This window comes from Gasterosteus aculeatus, chromosome 14 (assembly GCF_964276395.1).
Source record: "Gasterosteus aculeatus chromosome 14, fGasAcu3.hap1.1, whole genome shotgun sequence".
Taxonomy (NCBI): Eukaryota; Metazoa; Chordata; class Actinopteri; order Perciformes; family Gasterosteidae; genus Gasterosteus; species Gasterosteus aculeatus.
In genome coordinates, this window is record NC_135702.1 from 7,976,516 (window position 1) to 7,997,833 (window position 21,318).

The window sequence follows — 21,318 nt, forward strand, 5'->3', positions numbered from 1 at the left end:
AGAGGCTTTGTTCACACGGGCCAAGTAGTGACCGATCACATGATCCTGGATGCAGGAGACGTGACGCTCGTCGTGGTCGTCGAGACAAATTTGAATTGTGAAACCACTAAAAAGGCCTTTGACGCGTACCGGGAGTTTGTGTGTATTGAGTTGATTTAGTTTAGTTTTTAGGACTCGCTATTTCAGGTGGATCTCATGTATGTGGGTCTTTTTTTTACATTCGAATAAGGAAGATGTCCTTTAGGTGCTTTGATATTATGAAATGTCATTTCACACATTAGTTTGCAGGGATTTCCTAAACCATGTACATTTTACGTCCCCTTCTAATTCAGCGGGCGATACATCCACTTTCCCATGGGATGAATAGGTCCTGTTACTGGTCACTGGGCATCTATGCTGCCGTGGGGGGGGGGGGTGAAGCTGTCCTCCATCAATGAGCCTGTTGATCAGGAAAGACCACTCGACTGGTAATGACACGCTTCGCTGATCAGACCAGGAGAAAATCAAACTCCGATTTCACCTCGGTTCCCATTTAAGCAGCACGCCGGCTCCCTCGGTCCACCTCGGACACCTGTTGGGACGACGCCGCGGGACACCTGCGATGATTCGGGCTGCTGCTCTCGCCGTGATTTTGGTCTCCTGCGTGAAGTCGGGTGAGGGGTCGATGCTCGATGCTCGAGTCCATCTGCTAAATTCTATAACGTTTCATTTTTTGCCAACGTTATTTATTTTGTGTATTTCAGAGGACTACTGTTATGATGAGCCACGCTGCGGTGAGTCACCCAAGACGATTCAAACTGAAAGACATACGATCTCGCTAGAAAACCTCACTACAATTCTTCACATACTGTGTAGATGTTTTTCGTTGGTGACCCACTGAAATGAAGCATTTCAAAGTCCTCCGTTCAATGTGGCCGTGAGATGTGAGCAAACTGTCTCCCCTCAACGTCGGGTGGATTTGAATAACGGTTCGTAGTCTTCAGAAGGAAGCTGCTACTAAATGTACTTTAAAATGAGATGGAGTTATTTCTTGAGCTTGGAAACAAACAAACACGAGAAGTCCTTAAAGTTGAATGTTAAAAGCTCCAGAACAGCTGTGGAAAAACAGTCATCTACTGATCTGAGGTCAACAATGAAACATTTCCTCCCGGAGACGTTCATCGTGTCTTCACTGGTGGCTTTGCTTCTGCTGTCCCTCAGACCCGTACGCGTGGGGGGACATGTTCCCGCCTTGTCACCCTCTAATTGAAGAACACCACTCTCCCATCAACCTGGACCACCGGATGACCCGGAACCTCTCTCTGGGACCTTTGCACCTGGAGGGCTTCGATGAGACCCAAACGGGCCACTGGACCCTAAAGAACGACGGGCACTCGGGTGAGTACAGCGGACGACATCAGTTAACGTGTGTGTGTGTGTGTGTGTGTGTGTGTGTGTGTGTGCGCGTGTGTGCGTGCGTGTGCGCGTGTGTGCGTGCGTGTGCGCGTGTGTGCGCGCGCGCTGTTGTGTCAGTGATCGCTCGCTCGCTCAGTCGTGCTGCAGGTCGGCGCCGGCATGTCGCTGAGCGGCGGGGGCCTTCCAGATGTGTACCACACCGTCCAGGTGCACTTCCACTGGGGAGGCGTGGCCACCAACGGCTCGGAGCACACGGTGGACGGGCGCAGATACCCAATGGAGGTACAGTACGGTCAGTAGGAGCGCTGCGCGCCGTCACCCCCCGACGACCGGCCGCGGCGCAGCCGCCCCCTTTTGACGTCCTTCTCGTCCCGTGTCTTAACTTCCAGATGCACGTGGTCAACATGAAGTCCATCCACCCCAACGTGACGGCGGCCTTGGGCGACCCGACGGGGCTCGCCGTCCTCGGCTTCTTCATCGACGTGCGTTTTAAGGGAACACGTTTCTCTGCGTGATCGCGCATTTGGTAGCGTAGAAGCACGAGCCCTCACTCTGCGTTTCACCCCAGGTTGTTTACGCGGACAATGTGCACTTTGGACTCGTCTCGCAGAAGCTGTCCTCCGTGGCCTACAAAGGTCAGAGGGCGCACTCACTCCCCACACGCTGTTTCTGTTGTTTGCACCTGTGTTCTCACCTGCGGCTGCGCATCCTCCCTCAAGGCCAAGCGACTAAAATCAAGCCGTTCCCGCTGGCGGACCTGCTGCCGAAGCGCAACATGAGTCAGTACTACCGCTACTCGGGCAGCCTCACCACCCCCCCCTGCGCCCGAGCGGTGGTGTGGACTCTGTACCAAGTCCCCATCTACATCTCGTGGACCCAAGTAGGTCTCTCGCCCGTTCCTCCCGACAGGAGCGCGTTTCCCTCGCCAATAACCGTCACGTGTCGTTCCTCCTCAGCTGGCCCAGTTCACCTCGCAGATCTTCTCCACGGAGGAGGACGCCGAGCAGGTGACCCCTCTGCAGAACAACTTCAGGCACGTCCACCCCACCTTCGGTCGCCTCGTCTCCGCGTCCAGAGACGCCGGAGTGCCGGCGGGGGCGCCCGGCCGTCCCCTCGGGCCGGACGCGTCGCTGCGGCTGCTTGCGATGGTTCTGCTGGGAAGCTTCTTGTGTGGACTTTAGAAAGACGCGTTCTTGTGTTTGCCACGCAAAAAGGCATTTAGGTGATGACCAGCAAAGAGCACAGAGGAGTACAAACTGTGAATAAAGTACTGTAAGATGTCGTTAATGTTAGAATCCAGCGGATTAACTTGATTAGTGCTTTAGAAAAGGTGATCTGTATTAAAATATACATAAACTGTTAAAATATTATAAACTGTATTAACACTTAATGACATAATGTGAGTTGAGCATTGAAATGCATTCGTGTACATTTTCACTCCGCTTGTTCTTGAAGTTGCATATATATTACATATGTGGTTTGGGGCACAAATATTCTAATGAAAGTGATGTTATAGATATTTGAAGCTTTTTATGAATGAAAATATTTAAATAAATGTTAACCTCTGACGTTTTACTATTTTCAATTAATGTCCTTGTATTTTAGTCAATATATTATGATAAACTGTGATTCTATAATTGATTGACTGACAGCGAAAACAAATGTAAGCGTGTGAGTTTACTTACGTTTTCTTATATAAGCTCTATTCAAACAATATGCGTCATAATTACTTTTATTTTTGACTAATGAGAAAGTTTGGTGAGGATATTATGCAAAAAGGCTCCGGTGACTTGTGAGTCTGCGTTGACATGAGACGTTAAAATAACACGAGCCAGCAGGCGCGCACACACGTTTACGTCATTAACCGAAATGTCTATCAACTCAACATGACATATAATTACGTTCAAATCAAACTCGCGAGCTCTGAGAATGAAGCTGATGGACTTTTTTTAAATCCCTCATGTGCTGCTTACCTTTCATGAATGAATCCACTGAAGCTACTTTTCACCTCCCGCGATGTAAAACAACCACCGTTCATGGATGTATGCAAAATTGCTTTATTTCCAATTGTTCCTTTTTCATACGTTTGTTGTGTAATAAATAGACACGAGAAACGGGCTGATGCTTCAATCCTCTTCGCATGTCGATTCTGCACCTTTTCGGGGGTTTTTTTCTCTCCGCACCGCAAACAACTTTTCATAGAATTTACAACAAAAAACAAAACAAAAACAATAAGCTTGACACAAGCTGAATATCCTGCTACCAGCTCGTCGCTCACCTCATTATGTTACATCCATCTCCGAGCTGTGTTAATGTAGCAAATCCCAAGGGAACAAAAATATATATATATATATATATATATTTTCATATAGTATTCACAGCTACCGTATGTACACATTTTAGGATTACAAAGCAATTGGGCAGAAAATGAAGACGTTTCTACAAGAAACAATCTTTCAAAAAGGGAGGTGGAGACTTCTCCTGTACACAGTGGGCCTTTTTCTTTAAATATTCAACCCTTTTAAACTTTCAGTTTTCTTTTACAGGTCCCTGAAAAATACTTTTAAATACTCAGTCTTTTGTTAAAAAAGAAAGAAAATGAGAGCAAGATGCATCTTAAAAGTGTTCCACTTATGAAGATATAAAAAAGAAAAAGCTTTAGATCTTCTGTACAAGATATCATACAATATAAACATCACAGGTGGACAAAAAAAAAAATCCTCCTTTATCGTTAATCGATTCAGCTGAATGAAAAGCAGTGAGTAACTTGGTCTTGGAAGGGGGGGGGGGGGGGGCGTAAACCAGAAGTGCAGCTCTCGAGTGCATTTACAACTCTTTCGTTTTGCTGAATGAGATCACGTAGAGGGTTCTGATAACACCTCGGCGTCTCCGGAGACGTTGAACACTGGAAGAGTAGTGAGTGTTGCACACAAAGACACACGAGACGCTCGTCTCGGCTACGGAGGACGCCGTCCGAGCAAAACAAAAACAAAAGGAAAACAAACAGGCGGCGATCCTCTGCACACGCGTGTTCACACAGCACTAGGCGACACAAAAACCCACCTCCATGCCCGGCAGCCGCCTGCGCGGGTCCAAACGAAGACAGTTTCACATTCATATGGCATGATGGGAAGGACACGGTATTTCTTCAGGAGCGGAGAACTTGATTTTAGGAAGAATTTTTCAAACGCTGCCCCGCGGGAATCGATTCAAATGATCCCTTTGTTGCTCGGCGCGACGATCCTACCTCACGCGCACGCAGTAGACGTCTTTGAAGAAAGGACCCAAAACAAAAGTGGAAAACACTGGACCGTCAGTAATACAAATTCCGGCACGGCGACTTGAACTTTTTTTGCATAAATAGGAAGCAGCGTGATCCATCGTTGGCTGGTGAACGCGGGGCGGTGATTTGCAAATATTCCAGATTTCTGTTGCGCCAACACCCCCGCCCCTCTCGCCACGCCCCGAGAGGAGCCGCTGCGTGGGAGGAGGAGGTAGCAGCAGCGAGGACGAGGCCCGACCTCGTCTCCTCCAGCGGCCTCCTTGCTTGTGCATCTCAGCGGTGTCGCTAAACAGGTTGAACGTGCGTCGGCGGCGTCGTTTGTACCGACGCTGTGGCGTTCGGAAAGCTTATGAGACCAAAACGAGATTTGTGTAAAAACTGTACAAACCAGGCGCTGAAATACTGTCCGAGCTGAGAGGGCGAAAGCTGCACCAGCGAGTTCAAGTGGCAACAAAAAACAAAAAAAATAATGTTTTTTTTGTATTTCAAGAGCACCATGAAACGTAAACAATCTAGAGTTGTGTGTGTGTGTGTGTGTGTGTGTGTGTGTGCGACGACCTTCCTCCTCCTCGACCGCAAACGGCTCGTCTTCGCCGCGTCCGTTCGTCTCGACTTCAGTGAAATGTTAAAAAAAAGAAACCGGCCCAGAGGAGAAGCCTAATTCAGGGTTCCCCTGCAGTTCTCCGCCCCACACAGGCAGGGGATCTTCTCGTCCTCGATGGGGAACTTGTAGTCGTAGGTGATCTCCTCGTTGACGTTGATGGGCTGTCTGGAGTAGATGACGATCTTCTTCTGGGACTCCACCGTGATGACCTTCGCATAACAGTTGGGCTGAAAAGAAAAACAACAAGACTCATTAGCATTGAATCAAATGACTCGTTTTCTTTGTTTGTTTCTTCGACGTGCCGATGTCTTACGTTGCAGCTGTGGTTGATGAAACGGGCGAAGTTGCCGCACTTGGTGGCGTCGATGATGGTGTCGTGGTCGACGCGGAACATGTAGCTGCTGCCGATGCCCTCCTCCTCGTAGCGCTTCTCCCGCATGTCGGCGATCACCTGCCGGTGGCGCATTTGGCACTTTTAGAAACTGTCGACGGCGCGCGAATGAAGTTGTTTGAACATTAACTGCTTCTCACCTGTCTGATGTTTTGCCCCACGTACTCGATCACCATCTCGTCCGCGGCGATGGGCTCCATGGCGAACAGCCCCCAGTCGTGGATGTGCGACTTGCAGAATCGGATCCTTTTCTTGCGGAACTGAAGGGAGGGAAGAGCAGGGAAGAGCGTCAAGTCGGGGTTTTGACGCCCGTCTCGTGGGTGAATCGAGCCGCCCAGCCGGGTCGAGGTTTGGGTCCGTCTCTCGGTTTACCTTCAGCTGGTTGAACTTCAGCAGGTCGCTGTCGCATGCAAACGAGGACAACAAGCGCCGCTGCTCCGACCGCCGCTCCGACCCCGATCTCGTGGAGGCGTGCACCTGTGCAGGAATACTCATACCCTGCAGGGGGGGAGGAGGGGAAGCCGTTAAACGTGTTCACAATGCGCGCGTCGTGCCCTCGGGGAGGTTTTTTTTTAAATCACAAATCGGGGGCCTCACCTGGGTGTCGACCGGCGGCTCCTCCAAATGCAGCTTGGTGCTCTGGAGGTACTTGATCTTATCCTTCTTGTCGATCTTGTAGTAACCCTCGCTTCGCGCGCAGCCAGTCATGTGATCTCGCATGCCGTCGTCTCTCCTCTTCTTCTTCACTCTCGGGATGTTGGTAGGTGCAGGGGAGTCAAGGAGGAAACTGAAAGGGGGGGGGGGGGGGGGGGGGGGGGGGGGGGCTGTCCTATCCTGAAGCCCACCAACATCGGTGAACATCGGTCACAGCAGGTGAAACGTTCCTATTTCTCACCACCAGAGGGTGCTGCTACAGAACAAAGCTCTATTCAAACCAATCACAACGCTGTATCTTTTTATGTCATCTGACTGGACCTGTTAAAATGAACTTTGAACCGTGGCGCGTGACCCGCACAGAGGACCTTTTCGTAAAGGATATCGGGATGGTTGACCCACAGCGTGTCGTTGAGCCAGTCGTTGCCGTTATCCTGCTGCAGCATCTTGTCGTAGGTGACCTGCAGGAGCCGTATGTCTTCCTCGTCTATGCCTTCGTTCCAGATGTCGTACAGTATGGTCATCTCCTCGAACTCGAAGCGCGGCTTGAAGTACGGCCGGGGGGGCGAGGTGACGGGGGACAGGCCGTCCAGCAGCAGCTCCTCCCAGCCTCGCCGTGGCCGCCGCGCGGGCTTCGTGGCCACGGGCGCCTCATCCTCGTAGGACAGGAAGCCGTCCTCCTCTCCTTCCCTGAAGTCCGGGCTCCCGCGGTGGGGGGTCTTGGCCGAGAGGGTCTGCGCGGAAAGGCCGGCGAGTTGCGCGTGGTGAGGCGGCAGGGCGGCCTCGGGCGACGCCGCCTTTTTGCCTTTGGGCCGCCCGGGTTTCCTCTTGGACGGGGCGGTGTCCGACGGCACGGGGACGTCCACGGGCAGATCTTCGGGGACGCTGGCCGACGTCTCGGCTGCGGCCGGCGCCGTGCTGACGGGCGGCTCCTTGAAGTCCAGGCTCTCGGTGGATATTTTCCTATTAAAAGCCATCGCTGCGGGGTCGGGGAAGACGGGCGTGAAGGTTAAGTCTCGTCCCGGAGTGCGGGGGACTCCCGCGCTGAGGACGGGGGACTGCGTGGGGTACGAAAAGGGGCTACCGGGGATGTGAGGGGAGATAAGCAGCAAGCCGCTGCCCGTCAGCGGGGCGTCGCCGCCGGGCGTGACGGGCATGGCGTCCGTGCTCTGGGACTTGCCCAGACTCCGGGCGCGTTCCATCAGGTCCCGGCCCGGCGTGCGGGGGATGTCCTCGTCCGTGGGCAGCCGCGCCCGCTGGGGGAGGTCGGGCAGGAGGGGGGCGGGGGGCGGGTGGAGGAGGGATCGACCTTCCGCCGACGGGTGGAGAGGGAGAGGGAGGTGCAACAACGCCGCAGAGACACTTTTGGGGACGGGGGACCTGGCGTCTACGCGGGACGGGGCTGATCGACCCGGGGTGCAGGGAACTTCCTCGGGCTCGGCTTTACCTTTCGCCTCCTCCTGGTCGCTGTCGGGCAGGGCGCCCGTGGGCGTCGGCGGCCGGAGGGCCGTCACGTGCTCCTTCACCGTGGGAATGTCGCCGTAGACACTGACGTCTCGCTCTTTGACTACGGGACAAAAATAAGTACATATATAGAAACGAATGTAACATTTTGCCATATGGTGATTTATGCCAAGAACACAGCAGACCCTCACCTGGGAGTCCTTTGAGCGATGGAGGCTTCAGGTCCTCCGTCGCCTCCGCCTCCGGACTCGGAGGTCTGGATTTGGGTTTGATGCTCGGCTCCTTTCGGACCTTCGCGTCCTCTGGCAGTGCCCCCGGAGGAGGACACGGCGCCGTGGTCTCGGCCTTCCCTTCGTCTTCATCAGACGAGCATATTGATGAGGACGAGGAGGACGAGGAGGTCTCTGCCACTTTGACTCGAGCCGCCACGTCTTTTGCTGCGGCGGCCTCTTCCTCTTCTTCTTCCTCTTCTTCCTCCTCCTCTTCCGAGCTCATCTCGTACTCCGAGGAGTCCGCGCTTTCTGATGAGGAAGTCGAGCTGGCTTTGGAGGAAGCAGAGCTCGCCCCTTCTGAACGAAATGTGGAAGGAGAACGATCAATCACATGGAAACGGCAAACCAAATTAAAACAACTCTTTGATATTTTTATCATGTTACCGTCATCAGACGAATCCGAGGAAGCGCTGTCACTGGATGAGCCTTCGTCATCACCCTCCTCATCGCCACTCTCCTAAGAGGGGACAACAGAGCGTGAGGATGCTTCAATAGTCAACGTGTGAACGATCAAACGGATCAGGGTTTAGATTTCAGGCTGCTCACTTTCCCCGACGACAACCTCTCTGTAGCCGGAGTTTTGTCGGGCTCCTCCTCCCTATCGGACAACGACTCCTCTTCCTTTCCTGAGGTGTCCAGCTCCTCCTCTCCCTCGCTGTCCAGTTCGAGCGGCCGCGAGTGCCGTCGCTTCGCCGACCCGCTGTCGGAGTCCATTTTGGATTCGTCCATCGGGAGCTCCGCCGCGTCTCGATCCCGGTCTGACGTTAGAAAATGATACAAAAAGCTAAATGTGTTAGAACACCAGGAGGAAGAAGCAAATGCCCGCAAGTGTAACCGCGCAGCCCGGCGGGAGCGTCACCTTCATCCTCGTCGTACACCGGAGTGGAGGGTCGCGCTCGCTTGTTTTCCCCGGCTGCCGCCGCCTCCGGCGGGTCCTTCCTTTTCACCTGCAAACGCGACACCAGCGACCATTAAAAAAAAAAAACGCTGTGTGCGCTCGGCGTTTTGAAAAGGGCAGGAGAAGAGGCCCTACCTTGAAGGAGGGCAGGCGGATGGCCCCTCGCAGGCTGATTCCCAGGCCCATTCCCTCGTAGCCCAGCCCCTCGCCCTTGTTCCAGTTCTCCAGCAGGCTGGAGCCCATCGGCTCTTTGGGTTTGGGTCTCTCTTCTTCCTTCGCCTCGGCCCCCTTCACTGGGGTCAAAGACACCTGTGGGGAGAAGTGACGTGTTGAAGCGCGCTGCCGTACTAAACACGTCCGCCTCTGCAGATGAAACGAGCTTCGTGTAAACGAATCACGAGCCGATAGTGGATTCTTTTATTATTTGATCGTGAAGGAGAGGTCTTTAACTTGCTTGTTCTGTCTGATCGACATGCTGGAAGTCAAACGTGGTCAATTCAATGAATGAATGAATATTTGGCCTTTAGGTTTGACAAATAAATGAAACTATTTATTAATCAACTTGCTGTTTCATTTGCTTGACTAATGAGTTTCTTTTTTATCACGACGACTAAATGCGTTCACAAAATCTGCTCAGCTTTTATGGCACTATTTAAAATATATTCACTAAGAATGTAAGATTTTTGTGAATATATTAATAACCAAAAAGCTTTATTTGTTTTTTCGATTGATCTGATTTAATGCTCTTCCCGAACATTTGTGCTGTAATGCAAACGGGATGAATAGTGCTCGATGGTTTCTATTATATGTAGACTATTTATACAATACAAACATTAAATCGACCGGTTTGTCAACTCACTTAAAGACAGTTAAGAAACGTGTGGTTTCAAGCTCAGTCTGCTTCTGTATATCAACCCTGCATTTGCATCTTGGAAGGTGAAATGAATGATTTACCTTTGCCGAGAGTTCCTTCTTTTCCCACCAGTCATCAAAGGCCCTGAAGGCCACAACCTCCACCATTTTACGGTTGAGGTCCCTCTTCATGATGGCCTTCAGCTCCTTGACGATAACCAGCAGGACACCATCCACCGTGGCCTTGTGGGGGTCCTCCTTCTTGGTGTCGTACCCCGGAGGAGGGACGGTAGGGTTGAACTTTGGCATGCTGGGATTCTGCCACTGTTGTCCGGGTGCCTCTGCGCCGGCGGCGGGTGTCGCTCCCATGGTCACGGGCTGGTACGGTCCCAGGTAGGGCCCGGACGCGGCGCTGTCGATGAATTGCGGGTACTGGTAGGGACCTCTGGTCTGAGCCATGCGACTCAGCATCTGCTGCTGCATCTGGAAGGACATGGGCACGGCGCTCCACTGCTCCCACCGCAGGCAGTTCATCAGCTCCATCTGCACCAGCGGCATCATGCCGTGAGGGTAGTGGCCCATGTGCTGCAGCATGTGGTGAGGCACCCCCGGGGGAGCAGCCAGGTGCGGGTGCCCCGTCACGGCGGAGTGAGCGGCCAGGTGGTGGTGGTGGTGGTGGTGCGAGAGCTGGTAGCCGCCCTGGTGCGGGAGGGGATGGAAGCCCGGCGGGGGGATGGGAATGGTCTGCATCGGGGACACCGCCGAGTTCATGACGATGCCCTTGCCGCATTCGCCGCCGCTGGTCGGCGTCCCGGGCATCTCGTCGTCGGAGATTTCCATGTCTTCGCCCGACGACTGGTGACCCTGTGCGAGAAAAACAAACAAACAAACAGCAAAACACAAGCGGTCAGGACGACGCGAGGGTCAACGTCACGGGTCACACAATCATCTGCCTCCCCTCTCGTGTCCATGACCACCCGAGCCGACGCCGCCGACCTTGAGATAAGGTTGAAGAGCTCGGGCAGAAGCTAGTGGTGGGTGGACTTTGAATAAAAAAAGTTTTTTTGTAAACTTGCCCCGGAAGTTTTAGCATTAGTTATGCGTACAGGTTTGAAAACATTGTTGCCAATGCCTCACTTTGTCCATCCAACCACACCGCTCGTGCTTGTGCAACACCAGTGCCATTAAACCCATTCACTTTGGGATTTTTCATGGCTCCCGTTTACTTTCATTCAAAGCGTTTCTGCGACGGCTCCTGCGGGAAGGAAGAGTTAAACTTGTGTGTGGGAGTGGCGTCGTTATCCAAATGAACTGTTTGCACTGCTTGCTTTGTGATAACTCGAAATGCGAGACGCCAGATGCTGCGGCCAATCCTGACTGTCGGGCTCCGGCAAAAGCAGGAAGTGTGGCGTCGAATGGGGCTAACTGCCAAACTGTTCTCCTGCACGTTGTGGGGCGAGTGAAAGCGGAAATAAGAGCCCTCAAACCCCCCCCCCCCCCCCCCCACACACACACACACACACGCGCACACAGCAGGTCTCATTCCTCAACATTGTGGGCCAGAAGGTGTTACTAGGACTTCAAAAGGAGAATATTAGCTCCATGTGAATGTGAAGGTATTTGTAAGGATGCGAGTTAAGCCTAAAACTTACTCGATAACTCAACCCCAACTCAACTATAGTGCAAATATTATAACATGAATTACGGTTAAAACACCACTTGTTTGTTGTTTTCCAATCATAGTTGCAGTTGAGATTGCGTGTGCTGCCCTTCATACATCGACGATCGATGATGTGAGTGGTGTTTCCTTTAAGAGGCACGATCAAGAAAAAAAAAGAAGAAAAAAACAGAAAGGGAAAGTTCACTACGATCACCTGAAACTAGAACCTCACTTCCGGTGTCCTCGGTGTGAGCGTCACAGAGTAAACATCCGCTCCGTGGTACTAACGACTCAAGAGAGACTATCGGCGCGAGCTCTTTTTGACCCCGTTTGGAACCTTGCTGTTGTTCTTTTGCGTCGAACAGCGACTTAACGGGCAGAAACATTGTTCGTGTGAACGTGAGTTCCATGCAAATACGCGTCTTACCGTTTCAATGACATCCGTGGGAGTGTGGCCTCGAAAATGTCCATCTTTGAGGTCACTGTTCATCTTCTCCTGGACAGGGGAGCCGATTCTCTTCATCAGCGAGGCCGTCCCGGGGACGGGCTCCTCGTCTTCCGAGTCCGGCAGCGGGGTCGGACTGATGTCCTCCAAGCCCGTGCTGGTGGGACGGGAGTTCTGCTGGCCCCCCTGGGAGCCGCCCGTGTAAGCGGGGATCGGGGACAGCTGAGACGACGAGGAGGAAATCGGACTCCCGTCCATGCGCACCTCGCCGTCAGAGTCTCGCTCCTCCAGGAACGGCAGCAGCTTTGTCCTTTTCTCCTTGAGGAGCATCTCGATGCGCGAGTCCAGGCTGTTGCGCTCCAGGTCCAGCGTGGGCGAGACGGGCGAGGGGCAGCGCTCCGGCGTCTGAGGCGGAGGGGTGGTCGGTTGGGGCGAGGGCTCAGGCGGGGGCTCCGGGGGCTCCGGGATCGGAGGAGTCTCCGGTCTGTCCTTGGCGGGCAGAAAGTCCGTGGCCGCGGCCTGAGGCGGCTGCGGCGGCCGGACGTGCTCGCCCTCCCTTTGGGCCGGGTGATGGAAGGCGGGCTCCGTCGGGGGGAACGCGGGGGGCAGAGGCGCCTGGTAGGGCGAGAAGGCGGACTTGAAGTTGGGCGTGGCGGGGAGGGGCGCCGTGTACGTGAAGGAAGGCGTGGTGGGCGGGGGCTCGGGCGGCGTGAGAGGGGGCTGTTTGAAGGGGGCCTGCTCGGGCGCGCTGCCCCTGTACATGTTGATGCGGTACTGGGGCCTCTCCGGCCGGCGGTTGTACGCGTCGTGAAACTTGCTCTCGTGTCTGCGAGATTTGTAACTGCCGCTGCCGCTGCCACCGCCGCCACCGCTGCCGCCACCGCCGCCGCCGCTGCTGCCGCTCTCAGCCCGACTGGGCTGGTACGCCGGCGTGGACTGCCGACTGGAGAAATTGGAGTCCTGGGAGAAGGGCGTGCCGGTCTGCCGCGGGGTGTGAGGGGTTCCCTGGGACAGCGGCGTGTCCTGCCTCAGGCTGGAGTAGCCCGTCTCGTGGGACAGGGGCGTCGTGGAGCTGCCGGCGGGCAGCGCTCCTCCGGCGGCGGACGCGCCGCTCTCCGACAGCCTGCGGATCGGCTCGCAAGCCTTCCGTGGGGGGGAGAAAAAAAGGGAGCGAGGTCAAGCAAGCACCTCCAAACACCAAACACACAGGACATTGGAGCTACTGTACAGCAACGCAGTCGTGAAAAATATCTGGAGGAGTTTCGCCAAATGGGCAAAAATTCAATCTTTTTGGGGCTTTTTAAAAGCAACTAGTGGAGAAGCATCAGAGCACAACGCCTGAGGGACGGCGGCACGAGGCCGGAGTGCACGTTGACATTTCAGTCCTCGACCGAGGGTCTGGATAACATTTCCTCTGCTCCCCTCTACCACCTGCTGTGCTGATAAAATGGATTACAGATAAGGACGTCAGCTTAGACCGGTCACTTATTTCTACAAAGCAGCGCGACAATTGGGTGATCACCAGGCCGACGCGGTAAAAGCCTGAACCAAACGACATTGATGTCTAATAAACACACCAACAAATTCTATTTATTTATTTTTTGCATATTGTTGGACGCTTTTTTTTACCAGTAGGGCTTCTGCCAGGCTCCGAGGGGACACCTCCCTGGCCTCCTCCCCGCCTACAGGCAGGGTCTGCGGCGTGTAGCAGCCATTCATCAGGAGCTGGAAGTACCTGTGGCGATTCTCACCTGCAGAGGGGTAAACACGCGTTGGTCTGATGACAAGTGTGTGTAAAGAAGGCTTAATGCCAGCAGGCTTTATTAAAACTAATCCGGTAGCTGGACTCCAAATGGAAACATGTGTAGATACGCAAATGCATTTTCCTTTCATGGTGCACACTTTCAAATGATTTACCTCAAGAGCATCAGAAAGTCATTTCATATTATTTGTGGCTGCTTGTAAACTGTGAAATATTGTTAATTTCCCATTTGGTCATTTAGGAAGTTACATGTAATGCACACGGCATATTTTACAGACTATAACCACCCAAACAAGTCTAAAGATCTACCAAAACCTCCACAAAGTGGAACACTTTCATGTGAGTTACGGATATTCATGAACAGAAAATAAACAGTCATGGGAATATGGGAATATGCGCTTGTGCAGCCAGTATAAACGTTACACATTATTTTTGCTTTTATATGAATACAGATGCAAACTTTTGCCAATCAAATAATGAATACCTTTCGATTGTCTTAAAGAGGAATTAATGCAGTCTCCAAATCTCAACTAAGATCCTAACTGGGATAATTAAGATTTCCCCTCATTAAAATGTGACTCTGCAGAGGTGAGAGGAGTCGTGTTTGTTTACAGGTCTGAAATTAGTCACCGTGGGAGTACACAGCACCCTCAGCACCGTGGGAGCAGCCTTACATTCAATAAAATTCAATTAACCCCACGTTACCAGGCAACACATGTACATTTAAACACGCCACCGCTGTCCTCCTAATAATTCAAAACAAGGCGACTTGAACGGGACAGAAGGCTGCCGGCATGCAGAAATGTAGGCTGCACATCGCTTCCCTCCAAATGACTGAATCTCTTGTTTACCTTTCGGGTCCAGCTCCACGTGGATGAAGTTTCCCATAACAGACGTCTTGTGAAGCGACTGCACCGCCACCTTGGCTGCCTTCACGTTCTCAAAAACCACTTTGGCGATCCCCAGGTGCTTCTTGTTCTTCGGATTGTACAAGATCTCCACTTGCTCGATGTCGCCAAATTTTTTGCACATGTCATTAAGAAAGCCCTCCCGGACGTTGTCGTTGAGGCGGGCGAACGTCACCTCCTTGGGAGGCACGGGGCCGATGTAACACTCGTCGATCTGGAAGAATCGGGACGAGAGGAGTTCACGTCAGAGGAGAGAGAGGAAAGAAGAAAAAAAACGTTGCACCACGCGGTGCATTATTCTGACAGCTGTCATCACAGCGGTACCGCGGGGGGAGTGGGGGGGGGGGGGGTCGTGGTCGCGTGTACCGCTCGGACCCTGCGCGGTGCACGCGTCGGGGAGCACAGCGCGTGCTGGATGAGAGAGGGAGGTGTGTGTGTGTGTGTGTGTGTGTGTGTGTGTGTGTGTGTGTGTGTGTGTGTGTGTGTGTGTGCGTGCGCGCAACTTTGGACACTTTTCCTCGAGGGAGAAGATCGGGAATCATACTGTCAGAGTAGGTACCTTAAACGTCGGCACCGGTAGGTCCACGTCTTTGTACTTGGACCAGAGAGGACCGATCCTCGGGTCTCGGACCATGTCCACCGGAGAGATCCCGGGGTTCTGCAGTAGGAGGAGGAGGAGGGAACGACATGCTTGTTATCCACACTTGCGCAACTTCGCACGTTGAGGACTTGTTGCGGAGTTTAGCACACCAAAAGAAAAATGTAGATAAAAAAAAGCAAGCCCACCCCCCTCTCCCCCCCCTCCTCCCCGACAACACGGCCGTAACCTGTCATGGAGGTCGGCTCCCCGGTTACTATTGTTGCACCGCGCTCACCGGCATGCTGAAAGTGTGCCCGTCGTAGCGGTAGAGTTTGTGGGAGCCCTTCTTCAGCGCCGGGTCGATGATCAACTTGTAACTTCTCCAGTGGTGACTCCGCTTCTCCGCCGAGCCGCACGCGGGGTGGCCGTCCATGCCGTTCGCCAGACCTGGGGGGGGGGAACCAAACAAAAAACACACACACACACACGACCGGGAGAGAGAAGGGGAGGGGGGGAGAAAGGGGGCAATCGTTAGGCGAGGAGCTAAACCCGGTCCCGTTAGCGGCGGCGCCCCCCCCCCCCCCCCTCCTCTCGCTCTCTCTCCCTCCCTCCAAGCCTCTCAACCCACCGACACTTTAAAACACAGCCAACCGCTACTGAGACAGGACTTTGGCGGCGGCGGGGTGACCCAAAGTGAGAGCTAATAACGGGATCTAGCGTATATCCCAGTTACGGAAAGCGGGCATTAGGAGGGCTGGAGAAAGAGGGGAGAGAGCGAGAGAGAGAGAGAAAAAAGAACCAGCTTACTTGAACTCTGCTTTCTGCCATGGTCTTCGTTCAACCTGTTTTTCTCCCCCGGCTTGGACATGGTTCGTCCGATCGCCCGAGGGATTCTTCTTTAATTGACGAAAAAGACTAGATCGCTTTCCCCCGTCGCCGCTTACATTCACATGATTTAGCTGGAAGAATACTGCCTCCTTTTCGGCGAGAGCCAACACATATTGTGTGCCTCTGGTCTGTAGCTTCTGTCTCTTCCACAATACACCGCTAGGCTTGCCCACCTCCGACGCTGGCCGCACTTTCGCTATAAACTCGTTTTCTATTTCCGCTGCTTTTTTGACCAGACTATCGCCTCGAATGCATCTGTAACGTTCTAAGCGACTCGCGGAATAATGTTCGTGTGTACACGCGTGATTATTACAGAACCGTTAAAGGCTTGTTGTAGATAAATAGCTAAAGGATTTTGTGTGGAATCTGTCGGTTGGATTTACCCAAATGGCAAACACAAGACACAGAGGTAATATCTTCTTAACTGCCCCCAAAGACTAATAAAAACGCTTCGCTAGATTGTTTCTGTACAGACCTGTATTTGTTCAAAAATTAATACAGGTTTTTTTTTTTTAACAAAACATTTAAATGATTACGCCGCTGCTCTGGAGCTAGTTGCCTGCTAATGTGAAATTACTAACAGATTAATGGATTATAACGCGAAACCCGGTCGCTAAACAGTTGTATTTAAGAGCCGTTGCATCTCGACGGTTTGTTTCTCTATCAGACCAACAACTAGTGCCAAGCCATTGTTTTGCCCCTCGCCTTAAAACCGCTTTCAAGTTTTTTTTAAAATTTTTTATTGATCACACAATCTTAACCCCTGCGCGTTGTTCTCATTCTTAATTTTATTTGCGAATTTTATATTGTCTTCAAAAAAATGTTTTTATTTTTTTTTTGCTGTTTGACATTGCCTGGGTTTTGCAGTGCTCGGGCAATTGGCTGGTTAACAGCAGCGGCTCGGCGGGCCAATCAGAGCGCAGCGGCAGAGGAGCCGTCTGCTATTAGAAGCACGGCGCACGAGTCCTTCAACAGAGAGCAGAGAGAGGGGGCCGAGCGCTCCCGGCAGCCATTTTCCTGAAACAGGACTCAATGGCCTATATGGGTTTCCTTTGTTCCAAAAAGGGATCTTTACACTTGATTTCCTCGTCTCTCACGGACTATGATAAACACTATGATTCCTCCTTTTAAAGGATTGAGAAGAAGGAAGAGAATGTACTGGATGTAATACCCTGTGACATCTTGAGCCTTTTTTCCTCTGCCTGGAAACCATCTTTGTCTTAACTAGGTCATGGCACACCCATATAATAGTCGTTGTGTTTCTTAAGTGAAAAGAAACAAATGTTTGAATAAACAGTTGTATGGTCTAGTAGATGTTAAAACTAGGGGGGACAATCATCTGTTAAAGTAATGTCTGATTGTTGGCATTGCACATATGGCCTTGTAGGATATGAGTAACAATGAGTAAGTTCATCTCTTTTATAATCCATTGTATATTTGTTGCTTATTTAAAATGTAAAATGTGAGGCATGCAGCTACTTTTATTAAAAATGTTTTGTTCTGTTAATTTATCTATTGAGCTATCATCTATTTGATCACAGAAATGTTGGCATTTGTAGTAGACGACTTTATTTAATATGTTCAGTGGCATGCAGACCTGTAAATATACATCGAGCAGTCCAGGTTATATGCCACTGCTCCTCGAAATGACAAAGCAGGCCATGGATAATTAATGGCCTTTTGCAAAATAGTTGATTGTGCTGCCTGGACTTTCGGCTGCTGATTGATAACACAATTGCTTTGATTAATGGCTTTAAACACAGCAATGCTTAACACCGTGGTGGCTTTGTGTGTTGTAGATCACTCCTCCTACAACCGTGGGGACAATTTAAAGAGCAATTACATTTGTGCTTTCCATTTGCCATAAAATAACCGAATGCATCCACAGTGTAATGGTCAGCCTGACCTTGTTACAAGGGCTTATTTAGATGTCATAAAAACGCCCAGTAAGGTAGCCTTTCACATTGTGCAACGGTCATTAAAAATAGACTGTCAAACCTAAGAGGACACAAAAGGGAAAACTTTTATGGTGAAAATATTTACCTCGGCACTTTGGTGAAATGCAGTTAACAGGCCTAAACGCAGGGGCAGGAGGAATGTTTTCAGCTCCATCTTCGGATCCTCTAACAGTGGCATTAACAAGGAGTGGCAGAGCATCTCCTGGAAAGGAAGGAATCCATTAGCACAAAAAGATAGGAGAGCTCTTTTTTGAGAACTTTTCTGATGAGTGGGAATTGCCTGCGAGCCGGCGAATATGCATCTTCAGGCATCATGTCTGTGTGGGCAATATGCAAACCATCCCCTCTCTCTCTCTCTCTCTCTCCTTGAAGACAGCATTGCAGTGAAGTAGGCAATAACTTCTTTAATTTCGGCATTTCTAACTGAGCTACAGCACATAAAACCAAGGAAATGTTGTTTTGAAAAGGTAATGGATTTTGAGCTATTTCACTTCATTTGCCAGTTTATGTCTAAATGTGAGTTTTAAGTGTTAACGTTACATTACTGACCAGACAACACGAACAATACATAATTCTGCTTACAACGTAATCAGCAAAACTGTATTGGCTTTTGTCATACGTATCCAACGTTATAACTCGCATTTTTGTTTTGATATTGTAAACTTACAGTCTGCATTCAAAAAACATGTAATCCAAGTGTTAAAACGAGGAAAAGGAGTCTTATGGGGAGAAATCTTGTAAATTTCACTGCTTCCCTTTATCCAAGAGACCCTTTTGGTGACTAGCAGTCTACCCTTTTGCTTTGCTTTCTCTGCAGTTCTCTTGTCTCAAAATGGCTTCTATACAGACAAAGGGCAGCGCCGTGCGGTAAAATGTTGCTGCGCCATAACTGGGAGAGGCTCGCTTTACTCGGTGACACGACAGCAAAGTCTTTTACGCCGATCGATTCGCTCGAATCGGTGTGTTTTAACAAGGAGCAAAAGATAAAGGAAACAAAAAAAAAAGAACAGAAAAAAAAGGAAGACACACAGTCGACATTTCGTTAATAAGGGAAGGAAACGTTAACAGTCGGTTGTCGGTTGCTGGGCTGACTCGCCCTGGCAACGGCAGTAATCCGAGAGCTCTCTGGACGGTTGCCATGAGAGCGCGAACCCCCCCCCCCCCCTCACACACACACACATCGCCATATAAGGTCATCGGGAAGTCCTCTGCAGCAGCCCCGCTGCTCTGCATGTGGGGGAAAGAGTCACGCGCCGTTCTTTGGCTCGAGGAAAAACGTCAGGTCGGACCAGTTTTTTTTTTTCAAAGTACTACAGATCAGAAAATACAAACTCAAAAGCTGCGGTTCAGTCTTTTGTTCGGTTTTAAGGTGGGACACAACATGTCGCCCGTCAGGCACTCCTTTTTGTGTGTGCGTGTGTAGCCTGGCGCGCGGTCGCAGGCCTGTTTTTCTTGTTATCCACCGCGAGATCAGGCTGCCAAGTGCGCGCATTCCTCCATTTGCAGGTCACGAGGCTGCAGACCGCATTATCCTCTCCCTCCATTCCCTCCCTTCCCCTCCCCCTACCGGCCCAGTGAAATGGGAGAGAAACCGAGGAGACGGTTTTCATGTAGGTAACAAAAGAGCAACATTTTGCGTTAGAATCCGCCAATGAGGTTATTTATAGGCCTTTGATCTAAAAAAGAAGGGGAAATAAACCCTCCTCTTTCGCCATTGAGCTTTGCGCGCCGCTGACAGACTGGAATATTCCACGCAGAGGATCGGCCTCTCTTCCACGGGACAGCTGTCTCTCTGCACGACGACAAATAACAAACGTTCTTTCTTTATTAATTGATGAAAGAGGGGTCGTATACGTGTGGATATTTTGTAGCTTACATTTTTTATATACATTTTTTTTAAAATATGCAACGATATTTATTTGTATGGCAACCAGTTTCGCCGTGTAAGTCAAACAAGCACTTTTTGTACAGCAATGCGGGCATTTTTCCCAGCTTGTACTACAATGTACTGCTTTGTAGAACCTATTGGAGCACATGAGTACGCTTTTATGGCTTTTTCTATGGAGTCAGCATAGCAGGCAGTCAGGCAAACAGCTTGGCTGCCTGCTGCTTTTTTTTCAGCCATTTATTTTGACGGATTGTTCGCTGAATCAAATCAGGTATCCTCTGTGCTTTTGTGGTTTATATTTTTTTTATTCATGGTTGCACTTGTTTATTCAATATTTTGCCACTGGTGGTAGGCTCATGTATTATTCTATTTGAAATATTGTCTTTCATTGTCTCTAGGTCTTACACATTTGCATATCTGGTATCATTAGTGTACTTTTCCACAGTAAGCCTTGTGATGTAGTCACTTATTTGGCAATATTATTACCTGTCTGTGTTCCTGAAATGTTGAAATAAATAGATTATACCCTCACTCTTATGTTTTATTGTTTTGGAAATTGAAGCAGGTTGCTTTTGCTTTTCGATGGATTTGAACACACACCTACTCTTTTTTTTTTTTTTTTTTTTTTTTTTTTATGTTTTTAGGCCCATCTTTAAAACACAATTCTTAGCCGGTCACAATACTACACAAAATGACACGGTGAACTCACACCATGCTGCATGGTAAAAAGCTGTAGAAGGAATGGTATAGAGGAAACTCCCTTTTACTCATGACCGTAAATCTGTGTGTATTCTGAAAAATTTGTGAAAGATTATTGTTTTTCTTCAAATAGGCAAAGGAAAAGTCAGTGTCAGCTCATCCTCTTAAAGGGACAGCTTGCTCCTATTTTCCAATTTACCCGACACAACTGTAATCCAATTTTTTTTTATGTGCCTTTGTCGCTTAACTCAAGAGTATCACTGCCTTGAGAGAGAACATGTTCCACACCATTTAATGTGAAACACACACGTTTCTTTTATCTCTTTATCTAGACTCGTTTTCTATGAACTAGTTTCTCCTGACAAACGTTACAGATTTCTGAAATTACAACCACCATCAACTCGGGTGAGACTTAAAAATATAATTTTATTGCACATTGTAGTGTAGCAGAGCATTCTCAATCATCCAGATTATTTGATATCCAGGTGAACTGAATGTGTCCAGGCGCCTGTGATCATTACTCCACATCTGGTTCAGCATCACTTTAACGCTAATAAGTTATTCTTCATGCCTCACAGCAGCGCGTCTGCGTCGCACACACACGCCACCTCCCAGTTTATAGCAGCACAAATGTTTTCACCTTATGGTGACATACTGTACCTTTTAGAATGTAGTCCCCAAATCAGTTTTTCCTATTGATGATTTGTTTAGTTTGAT

General features: G+C 50.4%; 2 protein-coding genes and 1 long non-coding RNA gene across 7 annotated transcripts; 2 read left to right on the forward strand and 1 right to left on the reverse strand.

Annotated features, from left to right (window-relative positions):
* The first annotated feature begins 257 nt into the window (after window positions 1-257).
* Window positions 258-2,963, forward strand: car15 (carbonic anhydrase 15). Its single transcript, XM_040198187.2, has 9 exons — window positions 258-467; window positions 541-653; window positions 744-773; window positions 1,201-1,377; window positions 1,532-1,677; window positions 1,785-1,877; window positions 1,964-2,030; window positions 2,115-2,275; window positions 2,352-2,963. The coding sequence occupies exons 1-9, from the start codon at window positions 394-396 to the stop codon at window positions 2,574-2,576; spliced, it is 1,086 nt and encodes a 361-aa protein (XP_040054121.2). The 5' UTR covers window positions 258-393; the 3' UTR covers window positions 2,577-2,963.
* A 465-nt stretch (window positions 2,964-3,428) lies between these two features.
* Window positions 3,429-21,278, reverse strand: setd1ba (SET domain containing 1B, histone lysine methyltransferase a). Of its 5 annotated transcripts, none has more exons than XM_078087837.1 (19): window positions 21,262-21,278; window positions 18,100-18,216; window positions 15,464-15,615; window positions 15,148-15,246; window positions 14,532-14,802; window positions 13,548-13,669; window positions 11,901-13,061; window positions 9,916-10,677; window positions 9,097-9,270; window positions 8,923-9,010; window positions 8,610-8,821; window positions 8,448-8,520; window positions 7,983-8,360; window positions 6,713-7,894; window positions 6,271-6,437; window positions 6,046-6,171; window positions 5,814-5,933; window positions 5,596-5,733; window positions 3,429-5,509 (listed from the first exon to the last, which is right to left on the reverse strand). In XM_078087837.1, the coding sequence occupies exons 3-19, from the start codon at window positions 15,599-15,601 to the stop codon at window positions 5,336-5,338; spliced, it is 5,385 nt and encodes a 1,794-aa protein (XP_077943963.1). In that variant the 5' UTR covers window positions 15,602-15,615; window positions 18,100-18,216; window positions 21,262-21,278; the 3' UTR covers window positions 3,429-5,335. The 5 variants fall into 5 exon arrangements, with proteins under 5 accessions (XP_077943963.1, XP_077943961.1, XP_077943960.1 ...); XM_078087835.1 differs by lacking the exon at window positions 21,262-21,278 and adding an exon at window positions 18,295-19,062 and having other exon boundaries at window positions 7,983-8,357; XM_078087834.1 differs by lacking the exon at window positions 21,262-21,278 and adding an exon at window positions 18,295-19,062.
* Window positions 16,281-17,567, forward strand: LOC144388210 (uncharacterized). The gene is made up of 2 exons (XR_013452487.1): window positions 16,281-16,465; window positions 16,924-17,567. It is a non-coding gene; the product is annotated as an uncharacterized LOC144388210 (long non-coding RNA).
* Window positions 21,279-21,318: the final 40 nt, after the last annotated feature.